The following is a 21,515-nucleotide window of genomic DNA, read 5'->3' as shown; positions in this document are numbered from 1 at the left end:
CCTGGAAAATAGTGTGCAGTGAGTACTTGTCCTACCTCTAGACACACCACAGTAAGGAGTAAGGGATGCTGAATTGTCTTTGAATTCCCACCCAAGTTTGCTTTGAAGAAATGAAAAAGCAGGCAAGTAACATGCATGTTCTGTTATGAAAAAAATGGCAATAGCATTTCTGAATTTTAGTCTGTAACAGAGGTTGGCTTGTATTACAATATTTGGATCTAGACTTAAACACATAGATGTTTGATTCTATTTTGGGATGGAGACTATTTGCAAAGTTTGAACCTTAACCCAGGTTCTGCTGAGATTACCCTGCAACTTTGATGTATTTCTAGCTAATGACAGAGAAGAAAGGAAAAAATTTAAATTTATCTCTGCATTAGAGAGAAAGCACATTAATAATGCTGCTACTATTTGATGATTGGGGAAAAAACCCTGGTCTTTTGAAAGGCAAAACTGGGAAATAACTATATTTTATTTTAAGAAATCAGTGTCATAAAAATTATAGCTATAAAACACAGAGCAGCCTGAGCCCTCTGCATAAAAACTCTTGTATTTTAAGCCGCCTTTTCTATTTCAGGTCTTCATTTGCCTAATTACTACTCAGAGGCTGGCAGAGAATTTCCCTGCAGCTCTCAGCTCTACTGACTGCAGAGACCCTACCTGGCATGCACTTATAGTGCGTCAGCATTCTAGGTGGAAATGAATGAAAAATCAATCAGGGCAGCTGCAGTGGTAGCATATACAACTCTAACCTACTTTGTGCATGGTTATGAGCATTTCATTATGTATTTAGAGATCTTTTAAAATGGTAAGTGGGTCTGAAATAAAAGAGATCTTTCTAGTCAGCCTAAGAAATATTTTGTCATCTTTACTGCTTAGCTCAAGCAAACTCACCACCCCAACTGCTAGATTAACTTGCAGTATTCATTGAAATGCCAAAACCTTTGAGAAAGTTGGTTTAATCTTGAAAATATTATCACCAGAAGATTGCATCATGCAGTGGATATAGATATAGTGATAGCTTTGACTGTTTTAACTCTATTTACAGACCAGATCTAGAGTAGGTCTGGAAAAGTAAAAGTACACTAGAAGCTCTTTTGAAACACAGGTATTGCTTACATATAGTCTTGCAAGGAGTTCACTTTGTGGATAATCCTGCGTGTGCACTTTTATATTTTCATGTTGTATTTCTGCACAGGCAGAGTTAAATAAGGATTGCCAGTTTCATTTAATGGAAGTCCATGATAAAAAGGTCAAGTCTTCGTTGCCTAAAAAAAATAGTAGCTATTGTAAGTTTTTCAGCTGAATGGGTTAAATATGTTATAGTTCTCTCATAAGATCGTGGCTGTAACAAGTCATGCAATACAACACTGTAAAGGTTTCCAAAAATTCACAAGCCTCTTTGTATGTGATGCTCTTACAGTGAAGAAGATTCTTTTGACTATAAAGATGAGAAGTCTACTTTTTCTGGTGCTGATTTCTGTCTGCTGGGCTGAACCTCACCCTTACAACTCAAGTCTGGAACATGAAAGAATTATTCACATTCAAGGTAAGTAACTATGTCAGAAAATACCAGTATCTTCAGATTGCTGAGGAAAACAAAATAGTGTGCTTAATTTTCCTTACATTTTTATTCTGCTGCTTTTTATAAAAAATACTATTATTACTGGTGACCAAAGCTGTTCTGGTTCTGGTTCTGTTGCAGTATTACTACTCGTAAGGAAAGTCAAGAAATTAAAGTTGCACTGTTTAATAACACTTAGTCACAACCTTGCAAAGATTTGTGAGTAAAGTACAGTATGATTTAAGATAAAGAGAAAAAGCATGCATCCTAAAGCAATAAGCAACTGCAATGAGTTGAAATACCTTTAGTTTATTGTGAAATATATTTAGAAAGGCTATTATGTATAGTTCTTTGCATTACAGGAATGTATTCTTGTTTATTATTTTAAAAGGCTCAGCACATCTGAGATCATAATTGGGCAATTTAAATCAGGGGGGGAGAAAAAAAAAAGAAAAAAAATAAAAAGTAGCTTACCCTGAAAGAAATATGTATTTCCTCATACCTTTAATGCACACTAAGTATTATACTGGCCTTCTGCATAATCCTGTTTGGTTCATGTTCGAATCCCAGAGTTTATAGCTGTAGCAGGATTTGAGTCTGCAGCACAATGCAGCTGTTTTTTCAGTCCCAGCTTCAGTCATTGAGGGTCATCCTGCATAAGAAAAAACAGAAGATTTATACAGTAAGGAGAGGCAGAACTAACAGGGATATTCCTGCTTTTATTTGTGTGTTTCTTCAGGCTGGCTAAAATTAATCTTGCAAAATTAAGAAATACAGCATTATAGTTCTCCTTCTTTTTAAAGTTTTATTTCTTTCTCTCAACAGCCTGGCCAATTATGTTTTTTGAGTGTTTGTGTAAATATCAATTACCAAGTTAGGGCAGGTTACTAAGAAAGCCTGAACCTTTTGAAGTTCAAAGGAAAGTCACACAAGTTAAAGGTACCCTGCACCTATTAAAACAGGCACTTGGACTGTCAAGGTCAAATCAGGAGTAACGTTGCTGGTTTCATTCTGAGGGAGCTCACAGTATGAAGGTCAAATTAACATGTTTTCTCAAAATGACGACATATCACTGTTGTGAGACGGTGAACATTAATGCCCCAGGGTAAATTTCAAAATTTACACCAATGTTTAATAAACATATACTTTGCGTTTCTTGTATAATGCATTTTCTCGTCTCTGAACTTTCTTTATCTTTTTGGAAGATTAAATTAGTGGAAACAATTAATCCAACTAAAAATTATTTTTCCTTAATCTGTGTGTGTTCAACTTGCTTAGTCAGCAATTTAGTGTAATTTGCAAGTCATATATGTTGCTTATTACGAGTCCTTCAGCATGTGGACAGTGCAGTCTGCAAGTGTTGAATAGTTCAAAGCTGATAACAATTTAAAGATAATTCATTCTCCCTAACCAGGAAATCTCATCTGAACCCCAGGAGTTTATTCCTTCAAGGAAAGCTGGATAAAGCTTGAAATTGAGCTGTACCCTGAGCTTTGTACAGCAGCTGATTCAAGCTCTGCAATACACAGACTGCAAATGAGAAACAATAAAACTGCTTGGAGCTTGGTATTTTTACTATTAAATTTTTTCATTCTTCTCTGCATTGTGGAATCCCATCAAGATAGGATTTCGCTCTGCCCAGTGCTGCCTAAATATATATGATGAGCGGCACCTGGAAATGAGCTGAAAATCAGCAAAACCTGGGCAACATATGTGATAGACCTTCATAGAAAAGGTATTTTATACTGTATTTAGGAATGTAACATCCCCCTCCACAGCTGAAATCTAAGAGATGTGTAGCTAAACTCCTCCTGGATTGCATGCTTTGGAGTGCCTTGGAATTACAAAAGGTGCAGATAAATGTTGTGTAGTCAAGTACACAGAGTTGAAAGAATCTCCTGAGGCAGTGAACTGAAGTGCCTTCTATTCTTCTGTCTCTGGAATCTCCTGTAGGTTTAGTTTCATCTCTAAAGAAGCTGGGTTTCAAACTGAATTACTTCAAGATAGTTTTGGACCCTATTTTCCTGATATGGAAAAAATCTCCTAATTCTCCATGTTTTTCACAGCCATTGTATGCACTTGCATTTCTCCTAGTGTTGCTCCTTATTTGCCATTAACAATTTTCCATCTTTGATGTTCACTTTAAAACAGTACTAAAGTAACACTATATCCTCACAGCTATCATGTGAGTAAACTTTTTCAAACTCTTCTCTAAGCATGTAACCTCCTGTCTAACTAACTGGTAGTTAGTAGTTGATCTCTACACCTGGTTTTTGTTTAAATTCATAATTCTTGCGTGCATCCAGCCAGGATTTTATTCCAGATAAGATTTTAGGCTGGCATTAGTATTTCTGTTTTCCAGCTAGCAGTGCTTTGTTTTTCACACCTTGGATCAAATTTATACTCTTCCCAGCTATGCTATAGTGCTGGTTGATAGTCAAGTGTGATAGAAAATATAAGCAGTCACTCTCCCTCGTTCTCCCTCATTCTTACTTGCAATTAACAAGTATAAGGTTTATATCAATAATTATTAATACTAGGCCTTAAAAATCTAGATTACACATTCAGTATTAAACATTATCATACTTTTCCCACTCTTCCTTCTTCAAATATTCTACATATCCCTTCTCCTCCCTTCAGTGATGCTTAATATACCATGTGAAAATTTTAATAATTCAATAGTCACATTTACTTTATAAAGTAAAATCAGTGGAAATATTAGAGTCTCAAAAATTATACTGGAGACAGTTCACTGGTGTTTATCTAGAGTAATCATTTCTATTCAGCCCAAACAATTTCAGTCTCCTCTATATCTAGTTCTTAGACTCTTAGCAGTGTTTCTACCAACCCCCCTATTTTCTGCATCCTGCCTAATTTCACACACTTCTCGTATCACTTTCTTTCCTGAGCTCCAAGCAATTGAGACACCACATTTCTCTGGCCTTATATGTTTATTTTTATAGTACAGTGACATCATATTAGTCTGACACCCTTTAGTAAGTACCTACTGCATTTTATCCGTCTTTCTAGTGTCTTACTCTATTTCTGTTCTTCAACCATTTTTCTCCAAACGTTGTTCTAAGGTTCTGTTTGCTGTTGGTATCAGACCAGTCAGCTTGTTAATGGTTACATTACTTTCCTGAAATATATTTGTTCTTTTGTTACTGTCCAGAAATACATTCTAAAAAGGATGGATGAGGTATATCTATGCCATGAGGTCTGTAGTACCAAGTGTCAGTAGTGACATCAGTACTTAAGGCTGTGAAGTTTTCTACCTTTTTGTTTGAACAGGCTACGATTTCTGAGTTCACATTTCACTTTTGTGTTTTCATTTCACATCAATGCACTCATGTACTCTAAATGACATTGTACTTGCAAGGCATCGAAACCAACGTTATTAAAAACAGAGGATTTGTTGATATACTACTTGGATAATTTCTCTATTGTCTTCCACCTTTTTCAGTGTGGTGACTCCATTCTACAAAATGAACCTCTGTGTGCTTAAAAGACTTTTTGTGTACTGCTTCAATAAGATCTTTTACAGTCCTTCCTGACATTTTTGATCCATGCTCTGTTTTGTCCTCATTAGTATTTCTTATTTCTTCACTGCCTGCTGAGGCCACCTCATCAACTTTATTTTTCATTTGGTCTTCCTAAATAGCAGCCACCTATTAGTACTGTACTACAGCCTCTGGTTGAGTTCAGTGTGTTTCTGATTCCCTTTAACAGCTCTGTGTCAGGAACCAGAAGATCTAGTTACTCCACTCTGCTGCCCGTCCATTAGTAAAAAAATTCCTGCTATCTCTCTCAGACTCAGCATTAGCTAGCCAGAAAAATAAACAACGGTATTTAATTAATTGTATTGTTCCCTGATTTTACTGACAGATTATTGCTTTTAGGTCTATCTTTCAAATGTCCACTCTCTTGAAACTGAGGATTTCTTAGCTTTATTAAACATTTGCCATCCTCTTTAACATTGCAATAGGCATGCTTTCTCTTAAATCTTTATTTTTTTCTTGGAAATGAGTAGCTGTTTTCATGAATATACCTGTTCCTGCTGTCAGTGTCACTTCTAGTTCTTTGATCTCCCCTTGTAGGTTACAGTGAAACTTGATTTCAGTAAAATTTGTCTTCTGCTAAGCAGTTTTAACTCCCTAACCTTTACCATTATTCCTTCCTGCTTCTTTCCTCTGGTCTGCTTCTTTTGGTTATATGTTTTCTTCTTTAGTTTTATTCCAATATCTATGAAGAAAATGTATGAAAGACCTAAAGATGCATTTTATCTCTTCTGTGACTTTATTTCCTTTTCTGAAGTCTGTGGTGGGTTTCATGGTTTTGATCAGGCTGCTCAATTATCCCAGACTACTTGATCATATCACCTACCTCTCTGGTGGTTTGTCTGCACATAAAAGCCATTCCACTTAAACTTTTGTGGATAATTAAAAAGAGAGAACTATATTTAAAGACGATGTGTTGTCCCTCGTGCCCCCCCTCACCACACCCCTCCCTTCACCCCCACCCTGTAAACTGTGTGTGCCTTAGGGGAATTCTAATCCTAAATTAAATCATCTAGTGACTGTGAAAATGTGACAAAAGTATACCCTAGCCACATAAGTGTCCACAACAAGAAAACAATACTACTCTAAGCATATCAGTGTAATTAAAGACTCCACTTTTCCTTGGAAATCAAGATCTGCAAAGGGCTCTGTGACCCATAAGAGAGGAAGATAATTCTTTCCAGTGCTCAGCTTTGTATATCTCTCTAATCTATTCATAGTCCTAGTTGCTGACCAATTATTCAGGATGCAGAGTGCCCTTCAGAGATAACAACATTCTTCTGTGTGTAGCTATTCTGCAAAATAAACGAAGTTGACTAAGCCATTACAGTAATTGCTAAGTTAATTATGTAAGGGTGGCAGGAGCCTTCAACATATGCCTCCTGTTTATTTACTTTCTAGAAAGACAACAAGGCCAGCAAAGAACATACAAAATTTGTTTTGTGAAGTATCTACCTTTAGATTGTTAGCTTTTTTTGGAATAGAAGTGAGTCGATATTACGCAGCATTTCTTTACCTTTCAGATACAAAACCACACCCATTTGTCTATCAACATCTGTGCACAGATCTATTTATACATACCAAAAAATTATCAACATGGAATGAGCAGAAAACTTTCTAATATTGCCATACTGGCGGAAAAAAAAAAAAAAAAAAAAAAATCGTTTAATCAGTAATGAAAGCAGAAAAAAGTTTTGCCCAACTTGTTAGACATGATAATGAGTTATTTACAGTCCACTTCCTTTTCTTCAAAACAAGTCAGAACCAACAGAGAGAAAGAAGCTGCATAGATTTGCTGGACTAGCCAAAAACATTTTGAGAGATTAGATGCACTACTGAGTTGACCTCTTACACTAAGTCTTATGTTCCAAGTTCCAGGCTTTTCCACTTTTCCTTTTGACTTTGGTCCACTTTTCTACACTTTCAATTTTCATTTAAGTTACCTGTTATTTGTTTACATTTTCTTGCATTTATCTTTTCTACTTAAAATTTCTTACTAGCTTTGTTGTCATCCAGGACACTTTAGATTATGTCATGATCCATTTTGCAGTCTCTTCTTATAATTGAGCTACTTCTCCCACATTGATACAACTTGCTTTCCTCTTCAGAGCAAGACGTGTTGCAACAGCATGTTATAGAAATGTCAGCAAAAAGCAGCCTCACCTCCTGTTGGCATTTTGGTTTCATTAAAGGCATTCAGGACTGCATATTCTGGAATAGACCTTAATTGATAGGTATCAGTATATTTGGGTTGTAAAAAATTATTACAGAAACAAAAATATTAATATAAAACACAAATTTGCCTTTACTTACTCTTCTGTTCTGCTCTATGAGGCCTGATCTTCATGCAGTTTCTGTACCTATACTGAAGTAAACACATACTCAAAGTTTATTTAAGGTAAAAGGGGGCAGTATCCTAGAAGAACTGAAGTAATTTCTCTGTGCTGTTAAGTCTCCTAGAAACTGAAACTTTAGTTAATATGGCCCCTTTAACAATTTCCCCCAACATGTTACTCAGGTTGAGTAGATGGTATCAGCTGAAACATATTTTATCTCAATTTTGTCATCTCTGCGTTGGAGAGACAGATTTCTTCTCTGCTATTTATAAAAGGTATTTTTAGCTGTACTATTATTTGTAACCATGCACCTGAACTTTTAAACTAGGATTTATTTAGCAGCTCTCATACAAGTTGAATGCTAAAATTTAAAAGTAATGTGGGGGAGTGTCCTGTCAGTTTAGAGGAAGCTTGTATTTTCTTTCTTATGACATAAACAAAATTACATTAGTGCTTGGGCCAAATAACAAGAGCTTTTCCTAGTCTTACAGCTGATATACAAAAGTTTTTATATTCATTTATTTTCTGAAAGTAAAATCAAAAAGGTAAGGTAGTTAAAACATAGTTAGAAAAATATGTAGTGGGAAAAGTATATGGAAAAAAGTATGTGCATAATTTTTCTTTGTGCTTTTTCCCCTCAGATTCTCTGAGTAATACACACATGTGTATATTAATAACGTGCTTCCATACATATTATAACAAGTGGGAATTATTATTATCACAGACATTATTTTGGAATTTTAAATAAGCATGTAGGAAAACAAAACATCCCATGCTGTAGGAAGAGTGAGGATACTTTAGCTTGAGAGTTATGCTCAGATCCCTGGTAACACTACAGGAAAACAAGAAATGTCTCTGTGTTTATTAAAAGTAGGATGGTATATGGTGTTGCTAACCTGATGTGTTGCTAACAATGTGGAATGTCTAGGCAATACATGAGTTTATCTGACAAAAAAAAAAAAAAAAAAAAAAAAGTAGTGTGACCAGCAGAAGTAGAGAGGTGATTGTCCCCCTGTGCTCAGCAGTGGGGAGGCCACACCTGGAGTCTTGTGTCCAGTTTTGGGCACTTCAATTCAAGGGAGATATCGAGGTGCTGGAGCAAGGACAGAGGAGGGCAACGAAGCTGGTGAAGGGCCTGGAGAATCAATCTTATTAAGAACTCCTAAAGGAGCTGGGAATGTTTAGTTTGAGGAAGAGGAGGCTGAGGGGAGACCTCATCAGTCTCTACAACTACCTGAAAGGTCATTGTAGAGAGGCTGGTGCTGGTCTCTTCTCACAGGTAATTAGCGACAGCACAAGAGAGAATGGCTTCAAGCTGCAACAGGGCAGGTTTAGACTGGACATTAGGACAAATTTTTTTCACAGAAAGAGTGGTTAGACACTGGAACAGGCTTCCCAGGGAGGTGGTTGAGTCACCATCCCTGGATGTGTTTAAGGGTTGTTCGGATGTGGTGTTGGTGCATGTGGTTTAGGGGAGAGCTTTGTAGAGCAGGGATGATGGTTGGAGTTGGTGATCCCAAGGGGCTTTTCCAACCTGAATAGTTCTTTGATTCTATGATTCTATGAAAACATATCCATGATGTGATCCCTAACTTATAAGTTTTTCCCTGTAAAAATGCACTATTTTTTCTCCACTTTTGCTCTCTAAATGAGTCCATTAAAGTGTCAGCAGCCAAGTCAACATAAGCTTCTGGACAGTTCTGATGGATAAAGTGCATAAAGCTGTTTGCCAAGGGTCGTGGTGTGAGTCATCCTCTCTGCCCCACACTATGTTCCTGGCCTTCAAAATTTGGCTTGGCATTACTCTTGAGTGTAGAAGCCAGTTAAGAGAGGGGAAAACAACCCAACACCAAAAAACACAAAGAAAACCCCACACCAAATAAAAAGAAAAACAAATATGAGTATGTGTCCAGCAATAAAACTTGGAACTAAACCAATCAGCCAGCAGATGGAACTGAATTGAGAGCACTAGAAGCATGAGAGCAAGTCCTTGAAATGGGAATCACACTGAAGTCAAGGTTAGATGTATACAAGATAATGACAACTGGAAAGACCAGTGCTAATTATATAGCATCCAGACAAGAGGGAAATAGAAGTTGTGAATAAACCAGAGGTGGATAGCTTGCTGATGCTTGTGCCTTATTAATTAAGGTAGCAGGATACCCTTTCACCTGCTTAGTTTGGCACCTCTGAGATACAGCAAAGTCGACTCAAGTAGTCAAGTGAGTTTTCATTTATAGCAGACAGTCTTTCCTTACTGCTTGGAAAAGCAGCTCCCAAATTTGTGTGTTATCCCATGCAGCTGGACAGCTTCTGCCACCTGGACAAACTAATTTTTAGCTAGCTTAACTGTTTTGGCATTATGTTGCCTTTGTCATCCACCTAATTACACCAAAAGGGTTAACAAAAGGCCACAGCCTGTCAGAATTGATAGCAGCTAAGAAGGAGTGGACAAAATATGGCAAATGAGACACCATTAGTACAGCTTAGTTCTGTACTAACACCAGAGCTGCTGCCTGTCTTCAAGGCCAAATATTCCTGGAAGGTTGAAAAACCCCACCCAACAATACTTTCTCATCCCATTTCTGACCTTGACTCTGAGACCAAATCTAATAACCAGGCTGTTGCCATCTCTGTCCCCAACAGAAGCAGCAGCTGGAAATTGCCCAAGACATTCCTCACCTCTGTCTGAGGCTCTTGAGTGGCCATGCATATCCCCTCTCTTGTCTGCAGCAAGGATCCAAGTTGTCCTGTTGCAGACAACTGTTTAGCAAGGGATTATCTCAAGTTTGCAGAGTTTATAGTTGTTTGACCATTCACCTTGTAAATTCCCTGATGGTACTTCTAAAGAAAGTACTTCTGGGGAAAATGAAGCATTGTCTTCTAGCCACATGATGGATTCTGTGGTAACACTCACACATGCCATCTTTTTGCTCCTTGCATTCATCTTTTAGGTATTCCCTCCATTTAGATAAAAAGATATTTTTATTCAAAGGGAGCAGTCAGAAACCTCATGAGGAAAGCAGCCAGGGAGCCACTCTGACAAACTTCTAAAACAGCATTTAGCCCATCTTCCGTGATCAGATCACTATTTCACAACAGATCATTGCTCATCATATTAACCCAGGAAACAAAATCATTCCTCATTTAAGGTGACTTTTGCAGTAGGAAGGCAGAATGCTGCAGCCAGAGTCTTAAACATACTGTAAGTGAAGTGATTCTGGTTTGTTCTGTGGGCAATTCTTTGCTTGTTGTGACTTCTTTATTTGTTGTTATTTTCTTCCTTTTTAACTCCTTCCCTGTCAACTCCAGAAAGATTGAGACCATTCATTTTGTCGTGCTCCCAAAAAATAAACCGTTAGGTGAACTTGGCCCTGATTCTTGCTGCATGCTGGATAATAAAGACCTCTTGGCCTCTTGCCAAACCCCAGTCATCTCATTTTTAACCCAGAATCCCTGCTGCCTGCATGTCTTCTAGCTGAAAAAGAAACTATGCAGCATGTCCCAATCTGACATCAACTTTTCCTTGAAAGCCAGAGATTCTTCCTTTCTCCTCTCCTAAGTCTGAGAACAGCAGCGATGTAATTTTCTGCCCCATTATCTTGCCAGAGTGAAGGGCACTTAATCTCTTTGTCTGTAAAAAAGAGCTGGGTATTAGAAAACTTAAGGGTGGAGGCATATTTCAAGTGTTGCATATCCTTTTGAACGTCCAGGAACGTAGAAGGTGTTTCAGGCTGAGGAAAGCCATGCTTTTCTTTCCTTCTCTACATTGCCATCCACTCGGCTCTTTAAACTTACTGAGATATAAACTCAGGTAATGGCTGCTGCAAAGGGTCAGAGGAGGTGGGAAGCAGCCAGGAGAGAGATACACTGTTGTGTCAGGACGCTAACACTGGAGTCAGAGGTGACAGTGCTCTGGGCAAGTCTCCAGGCCTTGCTGGCACAGACTCGTAGTTGTTAGAAAGAGAGAGCATTAGCAGCCTGAATCAGACTCTTTCTCCTGCCCCAGTCCTTTCTGCTAATATTTATTAAGTTGACTACTTTAGTATTAAAGACCAAACATAGTTTAGCTCTGATTCAGATTTCTTGGCAATAACCACCCTAAAGCATAACATTTCACCTCCAAAGGTGGACAGAAGTCTGTGGAACATCTTAGTCCCTGAAGAAAACAGGGACATTTGCAGACAAACCATCCTGGCTGCCTTCACTGTCTTCCTTCTCCTCATCCTGTGGAAACAGTGTTAGCAACACTTTCCATGGTGCCTTGCCTTGGATCACCTCTCTTCTTGGATTTTCTCCTCTGAAAGGGGGAAGACAGGTTATTGCACCAACCCCAAACCTCTGCTCACCTCTGGGAAGAAGGGTAGTGAAAACCAGTTATAGGGGGCTGCAGGTGAATCTGCTCTGCAGTAATGATTAAGAACTAGGCAGGAAGGTTTCTCAGCCTGGTGAAACAACTTGCAGCACTCAAGCTTGTTCATTCTTGGGGAGGCCGGTGCCCTGGCTAGTCTGTCCTGTGCTCTTGACATGGTATCTCCTGGCAAAGAACTTGTTTTCCTTATGCAGATATACATTTGTACTCAGGGAGCTTGTCCTTGCAATTACCACCCCTGAACATGTTCACATTATCATAAAATGCTGCATACTCTGGGATTTCTTCTGCTGATCAGTGTAGCCAGTGTGGACAGATAACAGACTCAAGCTGAAACTGCAGTTCAGGTGAATATAACATTTATCTGGCAGACCTGTCAACAAGGCTCAGAAAGCTAGGACTATCTGGAGACATTTATGAGCTACAGATTCTAACATCTCCATGCATCCCCTGTGGCTGCACACACCGCTGGGTTTGCAGTGCTGTGAACAGACAGCTGTCCAGGTGGGACACTCCCTGGTGGGCTCATCACTGAAACCTCATTTGTCAGCCTGTCTCCATCCTAGTCCTTCCCTCCTTCAGTCATCCACACCTCTTTCTGGCTGATGACATTTTTGTACACAGTTTTGTCCTGCCAGTGCAGATCCACCTCCATGGAAGCCAGCAGAAAACTGCTGCTAGCCTTCATAGGGTCAGCTTTTCAGCAGCCCTCACATTTAGAAACTTAGCCTTGGCTTTTGTTGAAGTTAGAGAGAGCCAGACAGAGCCTTAAAGTCGGGAATCACATTTCAAGGCAGTTTCATTGACTTGCTGAACATACATAGGGAGTTACAAAGCCTTTCTTCTCAATCTGTGATGTAGAGTGAGGTGGATAATTCTTTCCCAGCAAGCAGCACACTGGTGATTCATCGCTCATCTTGGTCTCTCTCTCAGTGACAGAGAACAGTAATATCTACAGGAGTGCTGAGCTTGCTAAATCAATTTTGCAAACTGTGCATGAAAGGAGAGGCAAGAGGTACTGAAAGAAGGAAATATTCTCTCTTTTGGATGCACCTGCTGACTACCAACATGAAATGTGCACTTTCCAGGGTTTTCCCAAGGAAGCACAGCCTTTCAAAAAAGCCCCAGAGATTTAAGGTTGGAAGTGAGCACCTGTTCTTGCTGAAAAAGGAGCAGGGAGTCTGGGATGAGGAGAAGAGGAGCTAGAAAGGTAAACACAGGTTTGTGAGGAAAGAGAAATAAAAACATAAATGATAAAATAGTGAAGAGTTTGAAGGACATGAGAAAAACAGACTAGTAAAAACCAGACTGAGATGATCAAGAAGAGTGCCAGGGAAGGACTGAATTTTACATTTGAAGATAAAGAAGAAAAAGTTCCTTACTTTGGTGGAAGTATGTCAGAAGAGGAACTTGAACTCATATGTTAGAAGAAAACACAAATAAAAAATGAAACACTTCTTTAGAATTATGCTGGCTTTTTATTGTGTCAATATAAATAGTGATTTTTGGTACAGTCATGGTTTTTCTGTTTTGTGACTGGGATTCACTGCATCTCAGATTATGAGGGGTTTTCTATGCTGCCCCCTGAATAAGCTGAGTCCATACATAAAACTGAACTATGAAAAAAATGCAGTGTTGATAGACAGCTCTTGAGCAACCTGCAGGGAAGTACAGGATGTTTGTATGGAGCCTTTGATGGATGGTAGCATTCATCTACCAGCTATGCAACTCTAAATACAGTTACACAACTCTGTCTTCAAGACTATGGAGTATATAGACTGTCCTCTGCCTAGATGGGGGGGCAAGGTTGTGAAGCATTTTGCCTTTCTGAGAGTGTACACACATGTACTTGCAGCTAAGTAAATATTTTTTTAATATTATATATATATATATATATATATATATATATATATATATATATATATATATATATAAAACTGGTTTATATACCCTATTACTGTACAGGTACAAAACAATTGCAGGGACATGATCCTGCAGACCTGGCATTGATACACCTGATTGTTGTTATGGCATTGATCATATCCATTCTGTAAAAGGTAGATTGTGGGATAATTCTTGTTTTTGTTTTTCTCCTTGGATCCTAACAGAAAATGGACCCCGTCTACTTGTGGTAGCAGAGCAAGCCAAACTCTTCTCACACCGGGGTGGCAATGTCACACTGCCATGTAAATTTTACCATGAACACACATCAACAGCTGGCTCAGGAACCCACAAAATCCGGGTCAAGTGGACCAAACTCACCTCAGATTACCTCAAAGAAGTGGACGTCTTTGTTGCAATGGGACACCACAGAAAGAGCTACGGAAACTACCAGGGCAGAGTGTTTCTGAGGGAAAGCAGTGAAAATGATGCCTCACTTATAATCACAAATATAATACTGGAGGATTATGGGAGATACAAGTGCGAGGTGATTGAAGGATTAGAAGATGATACAGCAGTGGTAGCTCTGAATTTGGAAGGTAGGTAACACCTGAATTATACTTAAATTCATATTTTTGCAACATTAATTAATACCTGCTTTTTTCCTCCTAATACTGCAGATACTGTCTTATTAGTGATAACAGTAAGCAGGGAAGTGGGATTGTGTTCTAAGCATCTTGGCCTCACAGCCAGTGATTACAAATCAGAACATTAGGATTTATATAACTTAAGTTATTCTACAGCATTGCCAACTCCAGTTGAAATCTGGTGTGAGGGGAGCCAAAAAAGAATGACTAAGCATAGTATGAAGAACTCCATATGTTTTTAAACTGCTTCTATCACTTTACAGAAAGTCATTGCATGTTTTTATGGTAGACTTAGGCAAAATTATATTAAATATTCCTCTTATAGCCATTTTACATAACTTCGTGACATTTGAGGTTAATGAGCCAATACAAATTTCTTACAAAAAGAAAAATGTTAAAGTAGTTTTCCAGAGACAATGGTTTATTTTTTTTCCAGCTTGTAATGACATAAAGTAGATCTCTATATTGCCTGTCAAGGCAACTTCTACCTGTAGTCTGCAGTTATGTCGCTCAGCAATATATATGTAGAGTACAAAGCATGAGAAACAAAATAGTGGAACAGGTTTAAAGAGAACCAAAAAATCAGCTTTTCTTTACTCCTATGAAATCCAGATAAATTTTATGAGATTCAATGCACATAAAGCAGCATTTGGCCTTTTCCCCCAAAGCACTGAAATCAGCAATAAATTAAAAGTTGCATGAAGATGTCTCGCTTACCCTTATAGTTACCCAGAGCAATAAGACTGTCTGAGTCATTCTTGGAACCAAATAGATGTCATGGACTTAACTTCTTTAGATCTATTTTTCCATTCCTGTTTGGAGGCTGCTGAAACCTTTCATGTTTGAGTGCAGAAAGGCCCTGCACAGTCTCCATGCCAGTAGGACAGTTCGTTTAGGTTGCTGCACCCCACATAATCTGTCTTTAATAAGAATGCACACTGTTCTTTTCAAACTTAGAAGATAAAGAAAATGAATATGTCCGGTTTAAGTTGTCTAAGACAGTTTTGAGTGAAGACAGAAATGAGTAGGAGGAAAAAGTGTTTTACTTTATTCTTTTCTGCTAGCCAAAGGCTCTTATGTGTTCGGCTTCCTCTTCACTCAGGCAGGCACTGCAGTGGTTGCTCATTGCAACTGCTGCCATTGAGATAAACCACTGAAGAGAGAACAGTTTCTGCTCAGCTTTGTCTAAAGGAAAGCAAGGGTCTGGTCAGCTGCCCAGGCTGCAGGCATGAGCCCTGCGGTCAGGAGAGACAGTGCAAGGTAGGCAGTCCAAAAGGGCAAGAGTGATCCACTTCAGAGGGTGGCTTCCAGACCAAAAGGGTGTAAATAAAATGCTGTAAGTGCAGCTGTTTACTGCATGTGAGGAATAGGAAGTGTCCCTTAATCCAGGTCAGAAACACCAGACATTTTGATAATCCTCTGAGATTCTCCTTTCTTCTTCAGTACATACCTCTATCATGCTTCAAGATGTTCCTGATTAATAACTGAATATCTTGTTCCCCATCAAATCCTGGTATTTCCCTGCATTTTATGGCATTATATTTTTTGCCAAAGTAAAAGGGTTAGAGCTGGTGTAAAATCTTCAAAGCGTTCATCACACCACACATCTGGACCAGATACTGGACTGGTGCCACTTAGCATTGTGCCTCTGAAACAAAATTCACTAGCTTTTTAGAAGCCAGGAGGTTCCAGTACAAATGCTTTCTGCTATGCCAGGAGTGCTTGGGGAAGGGGAGATACTGATGGCTGTAGTAGCAGAATAAGACATTTTGCCTGAAGCTCGGTACAAATGCTTGTGCACATTCAGAGATCCACATTTGAAGGGCAATATTTGAAGGATACTAAAGAAAGAAAGCAATGAGAAATCTTTACTACATAAAGTAACACATCTGAAAACAGGAGATTTTTTTACCTTTTTTACTGTGGCTGTTTTGTGATATAGCACCAGCCCACTGGATATGTGTTCTGGCTCCCACTTCCTGATATGCACTGATCTCTCTAGCTTACTGCTGTTACTCTAAACGTTGTCTACCTCTGAAGTATGCCAACTTCAGCCCCTCTGGTACAACAGCACCACTCCTCCATGTAAAAACCACCTCCCAAAATTAAATCCACCTCCAAAATAAGGAAATTCATAAAGATAGGAGGAATCATATTTTTTCAACCAAGCACATTCCAAAGGAAACAAACATGTTTCCTCAGAGGAAAATGTATGTATTATAACTAGGGTCTGGCAATGTATTTTAAATTATTCTTGTCAGGCTTGGGACAGGTGTCAAACTGTTAATTTCTGATGTTTTAGAGTGATGTTTCCTAAGCAGACAGAAAAATTTCCTTTGTGAAACATAACCTTTTGAGAAGAGAGATAAAATGATAGCAAGTGTGCCAGTGTCAGTTCTGCTTATGGCAACTAAATCTAATTATTCTGGCTCTTAAATTTCATTGAAGCTTCATTCTAAAATTATAATTATTAAAATGTACTCATATTTACAGTGGACATATGTGGTTGATGGAATGTATTTCTTTGTATGCCCCTGTGCTTATTTTTCTCATGTCATTTGCAGCTTTATGCAGTGCTGGCTTGGATTGCTGTTGGGTAATGCAGGACAGATAAGGAAAAATAAAGTTAAAAAATATGTCAGCCTATCTTAACACTTTACATCTGTTAAAAATAAGAAGTTTTATCTCTCAGTGGGAAGGATTTGCATCAGTAGCCTGCTGTCCTGAGATGGTGGCCCTAAGGATGTTAATTGGCAGCAAGACAAAATCATTCATATCCAGGAATGCCCGCTAGCACTGCAAAACAGCTGATGGCTCCAATGTGAGTTCACTGTAGAAACAGTATATCTTTGGCGAGGCAAAAGCATGTTAATACATCAATATGAAAATAGTTGACCTCTACCTCAATGGACCTTTTTTCTTTACTGAATGTGGTAGTGTTTTATTCTTATTAAACTTACAGGCCTCCTGGGAATGTCATTAAATAAACTGTTCATAATAACTGGGCACTTTAGCTTTGAAACAAACAGTGGAATTAGAGTCAGTCTGTGTTTGCTACATACCTTGCATACTTTTGGTATGTTTTTTTCACAATTATTTAATGCAGAACCACATCATTTTCCCCCTACACTAGTGAGACTGTGCTGTCTAGCACTCTAGATTCACTGTAGTATTTCACAAGCACAACCTTTAAGAACTGTTCAAGTCACCTTATGATGATCATACTGTTTTAGCCTCATGTACAAGGACTGGTCTAAGGGAAGAAGCTTTGGGCTGGGCAGGGTGGCTGTAAGAAATGTCAAGTACTGCAAAGAGCAGGACATTTTTTATGTTGGTCTTGTCATGAAATCCATTTTCTCACTAAACTGTCCTTACTCTCCTCCTGTAAAAAAATATATGGATCATAAGTTTTACACTCTTTGTGAAATGTCCTGAGAGTCAAAATCTTAATAAATTAAAAGGTCTCCTATGACAGGTAGATATTGTTGCCAAGTCATAAGCAAAGAAAGAATTCCCAGCTTACATTAAATTTTCTTTTTGTTGGTGCTTTACTGTTCTACACTAAATTTTCTTTATGATTCTGCTTTACTATTTCCCTTTCCTATGAGTTCTATACACTGTAATGAATCTCACTACATCGGATTTGTGTGCTTTACCTTCCCAGGCATATGAGGGCTCCAGCACTGGCCCTGATTTACACTGTTCAGGCACAGATTGTGTGTAGTATTCCTTTGTGAGATTCACATGCCAGGTGACAAAAAAAGTGGAAAAACTAAAATGTCAAAGGCAGATTTTTTACTCTATTAGGAATTTTGTATATAGTTTCTGTCTTCAGGGAGAGGTGATAACTGAACACAGTAATTTTGCAATACAGGCTGTAAAATAAATACTTTGTTCATTCAACAGTACCAGAAATATGCAGATCTAGATAAAGTCGTTAAGAATCTCTGTAGGAAGCTCTTTCTAGACAGAAACTAACTCTAACCCATAAGTTTTTTATGGTCTTTCTTAAAGGTACATTAGCCTTTATGTCCAAGATAGAGTTAGAAAAAGAACAGGCATGTCTTTCAAAAACAGGCTTCAAAATATATCAAACAAAACCATAAGTTCCATATGAACAAATTCTTCATATTGTCACAGCAATAATTTTCTAATCTAGTATTTTTTTCAATGGCAACCAATATGAAACCAACTCCATATTCTCAACAGCAGGATGTCAGATTTAGCCTAATACTGTTATGTCATATTTGGGTTTTGTGTGTGTTGCTGGTACTTTGATACACAAAAAGCTGTTATAAATATCCTTTGCATGACAATCTGTTGTACTCTCTACTATAAAACTGATTTCACAGGATACAATATTTGCGGGTCCCCAGAAGACAACTGGAAGACTTGTAAGAGACAACAAATATTTGTCAAGAGTAAATCATGGCAGACCAACGTAATTCCTTCTGTGACAGAGTAACATGTCTTTGCAGACTCTGCTGTGTTTGCAAGTGCTGTGAGAAATGGTACTTGAAAAATGCAACTGAAGTAAAAATTTCAAAATACAACAGCAAAAAAAAAATAATCTGGGAATGATAACCCAAAAGGAAAATGCTAAAAGGTTTAGGACTAATTAGCTAAAGGAGAGCAAAAAAAGAGCAGTCTCCAGATTTTGAGAAAGCCTGCAGAAAAAAAAGGGAATAATGTGCCTCCAGGCCAGCAAATCTAGTTTTCATGCCTCTGTTTGTCAGAAATAAGCAACTTCACTGGCAGCTTGGTTATGGGATGCTGAGGGCATCATCTCAAGCTTCAGTTTCATTTTTAGGGAGGTTGATATCTGCTGATGGCTAGTGGCCAACCCATAGAGTCTGTGCTGAATGATCAGTTATCTGACAGGCCTGACAGGTAGAGAAATGGAGATGGTTTGTCAAGGAAAATGAGGGACTTACCACTTTTCACTGAATTTTAGAAAGCCAGCGTGGAAAATTTTGCCATTAAGTGTATGAACCTGCCAACATAAAACTGTACCCTACAGTATAGAATATAGCAAGCCATACTGTTACTCAGTGTTTACACTGGCTACAAGAAAACTGACTTTTCTGTTTGGACTAGAGCTCAAGGAAGCGTATTTCTTTACTTTGGCTGTAAAAAGACGCTTTTTTTTTTTCCATATGGGTCAACAGAAATTTGTGTTATTTTGTTCTGTGTGTAAATACTCTTAAAACTGCTAATTGTGTATGGTGCTGGCTTAGTAGACACCCATAAATTGTTACAGGTGTTGAGCTTTCTAAGGCTTTTTCCTCAGCTCGTTGTCTTGGGTAACCATTACAGCTCCTTGCACTGACAATGTGTCTATAGTGACTAAGTAATTGCAAAGCATTTGCATTGAATTTTAGAGATTACCTGTATATAAGTCTCTGAGGACATAGGACACACAAATATTATCTCTTTTATATTCCATAAAATCCAGTTCTGTTCTGTTGCTGACTGAAACAGAGTTGTATGTTTGTGGAATTGGCATTCAGGGAAATACAGGCGTGCCTGTAGGGAGGATATGTTTTACATCTGGTGCTTTTGTTCCAATTTGGTAGAAAACTTAATTTCCATTACAACAGTCATTTTCTGAACTGTGACTGCATTTTCACAGGTGCATACACCAAGCCTCACCCGAACTTCATCTTTCACAAACAGATTTATTCTCCACTGAGTTAAAGTGTCTCAGGTTTTTTCTGTCTTGCTTGGAGGAAGGGAGGTCCTTCCCTGGGCGTAGGACTTGTTCCAGAGAACCACGTGTATGGGAGAAGAGTGACACTGCGAAGTAAATATCTGTATTGTAAATTCATATTACCCATTAGGCTCCAAAAGTGTCTCAGCTGCTTCCCTGGGGCAGGGAGCTAAATCACCAAGGCCAAGTTAAGGCTCCTCAGCACAGTCTTCCCATTAAGTAACCAGATTCAAGCTGAATTTTTTAACGTTTGGAAGCGGGTGTTTTGTCTAGTGGTAGAACACAGGGCTGGAGTCAGGAGTTTAGATTCAGTCTGTAGTTTGGGAACAGTAACAAGCCTCAGGACAGCTTTTGTCCATTCAAGAACAGATGGGATGGATTATCTTTTGATCAGTTATAAGATCCAAGACTGAAAAAGATGCTTTGCAATTAACTAAAGTTCAGCACTGCTAAATTGTAACAAAAGGAAGATGAATAGTAAGATCTAACGATGGTTTTCAGCTAGGTTTGATAGGGAAATGAAGAAGAAGAAAAATACTAAGAAAGATATAAGATAATGCAAAACTACACAAAACACATGCCTGGTCAATTTTACTTTACAAAATCACCAATGGCTACCCCCATCTGCAGGGTGAAATTAATGCTAATCAATTGCAGGCTTGTACTGCAGATGAACTCAAACAAAACTCAGCTTCTATGCAGTCTACCCAAATATAGCCCAAAGCTAATATTACAGTTTTGTGCATATTTATATTATTAAAACATTATGTCCCAAACTGTCAAACTCCAATAGATTTGTAACAAGTTTATATACATATTTAACCTCTTTTAAAAAGTGATTTTGAAAACCTTAAGGAATCAAATCTGTTTAACTATTTTCCAGTCAATTACTGCTCAGTTTTTAGAAGTATGTAAAGAAGCATGTAGATCTTGATTAATAAATACCCACCTCTGATCATTTTAGCTGCTGGTTTTTTTACAGGAATATGAAAATCAGGCACATGTACTGGACAAGGAATCTATTATCTGGGGAAATGTAGTCCTGGAAAAATAATAAGTATTGGCTTTCAAATAAAGTAGTAAAGTTTGTACTCCTCTGACATTTGCTGCATTTTCATCATAGCCCATGATCTTTTTGTCCATTAGCATTCAGTGAGAAGAATTTTTTTTTTTTTAAAGGTTGAAGAGGAGGAAGGAAAAACAGAGTTCCAGAAAAATATTAAACATCTCCAGCTTCTTCTTAAAAAAATTACAATTAACAGAACATGTGTTACATTACACGCATGCTTTATAGTTCAGAACAGCTAGTAACTAAAAAGCCCTTTAACAAAAGATTTACAAAAAGAAAGAACCTCAGCAGACTCTCTAGTTAATTGCTGCAGGAGGGTAAAATGTTGTTTATTATTACCCTGCCAAATTTACATTTGCATGCTTTATTTTCTTGGACA

The 21,515-nt window shown here is 38.1% G+C and overlaps 1 protein-coding gene across 3 annotated transcripts in view; it reads left to right on the top strand.

The window, feature by feature from the left end:
* The first annotated feature begins 1,434 nt into the window (after positions 1-1,434).
* Positions 1,435-21,515, top strand: part of HAPLN1 (hyaluronan and proteoglycan link protein 1) — a 29,188-nt gene continuing 9,107 nt past the window's right edge. Inside the window, exons 1-3 of one of the 3 annotated variants that reach the window (XM_051642648.1) lie at positions 1,450-1,549; positions 11,179-11,181; positions 13,938-14,309. In XM_051642648.1, the coding sequence (XP_051498608.1) occupies positions 1,450-1,549; positions 11,179-11,181; positions 13,938-14,309 (475 nt within the window). Of the gene's footprint in view, positions 1,550-8,580; positions 8,584-11,178; positions 11,182-13,937; positions 14,310-21,515 lie in introns of all 3 variants that reach the window. The other 2 variants (XM_051642649.1, XM_051642647.1) reach the window with 2 other exon arrangements.

The sequence above is a fragment of the Apus apus genome, chromosome Z (assembly GCF_020740795.1).
Source record: "Apus apus isolate bApuApu2 chromosome Z, bApuApu2.pri.cur, whole genome shotgun sequence".
Classification (NCBI taxonomy): domain Eukaryota; kingdom Metazoa; phylum Chordata; class Aves; order Apodiformes; family Apodidae; genus Apus; species Apus apus.
Note: the sequence above shows the minus strand (reverse complement) of the source record. Positions and strands in the feature narration are given on the sequence as shown.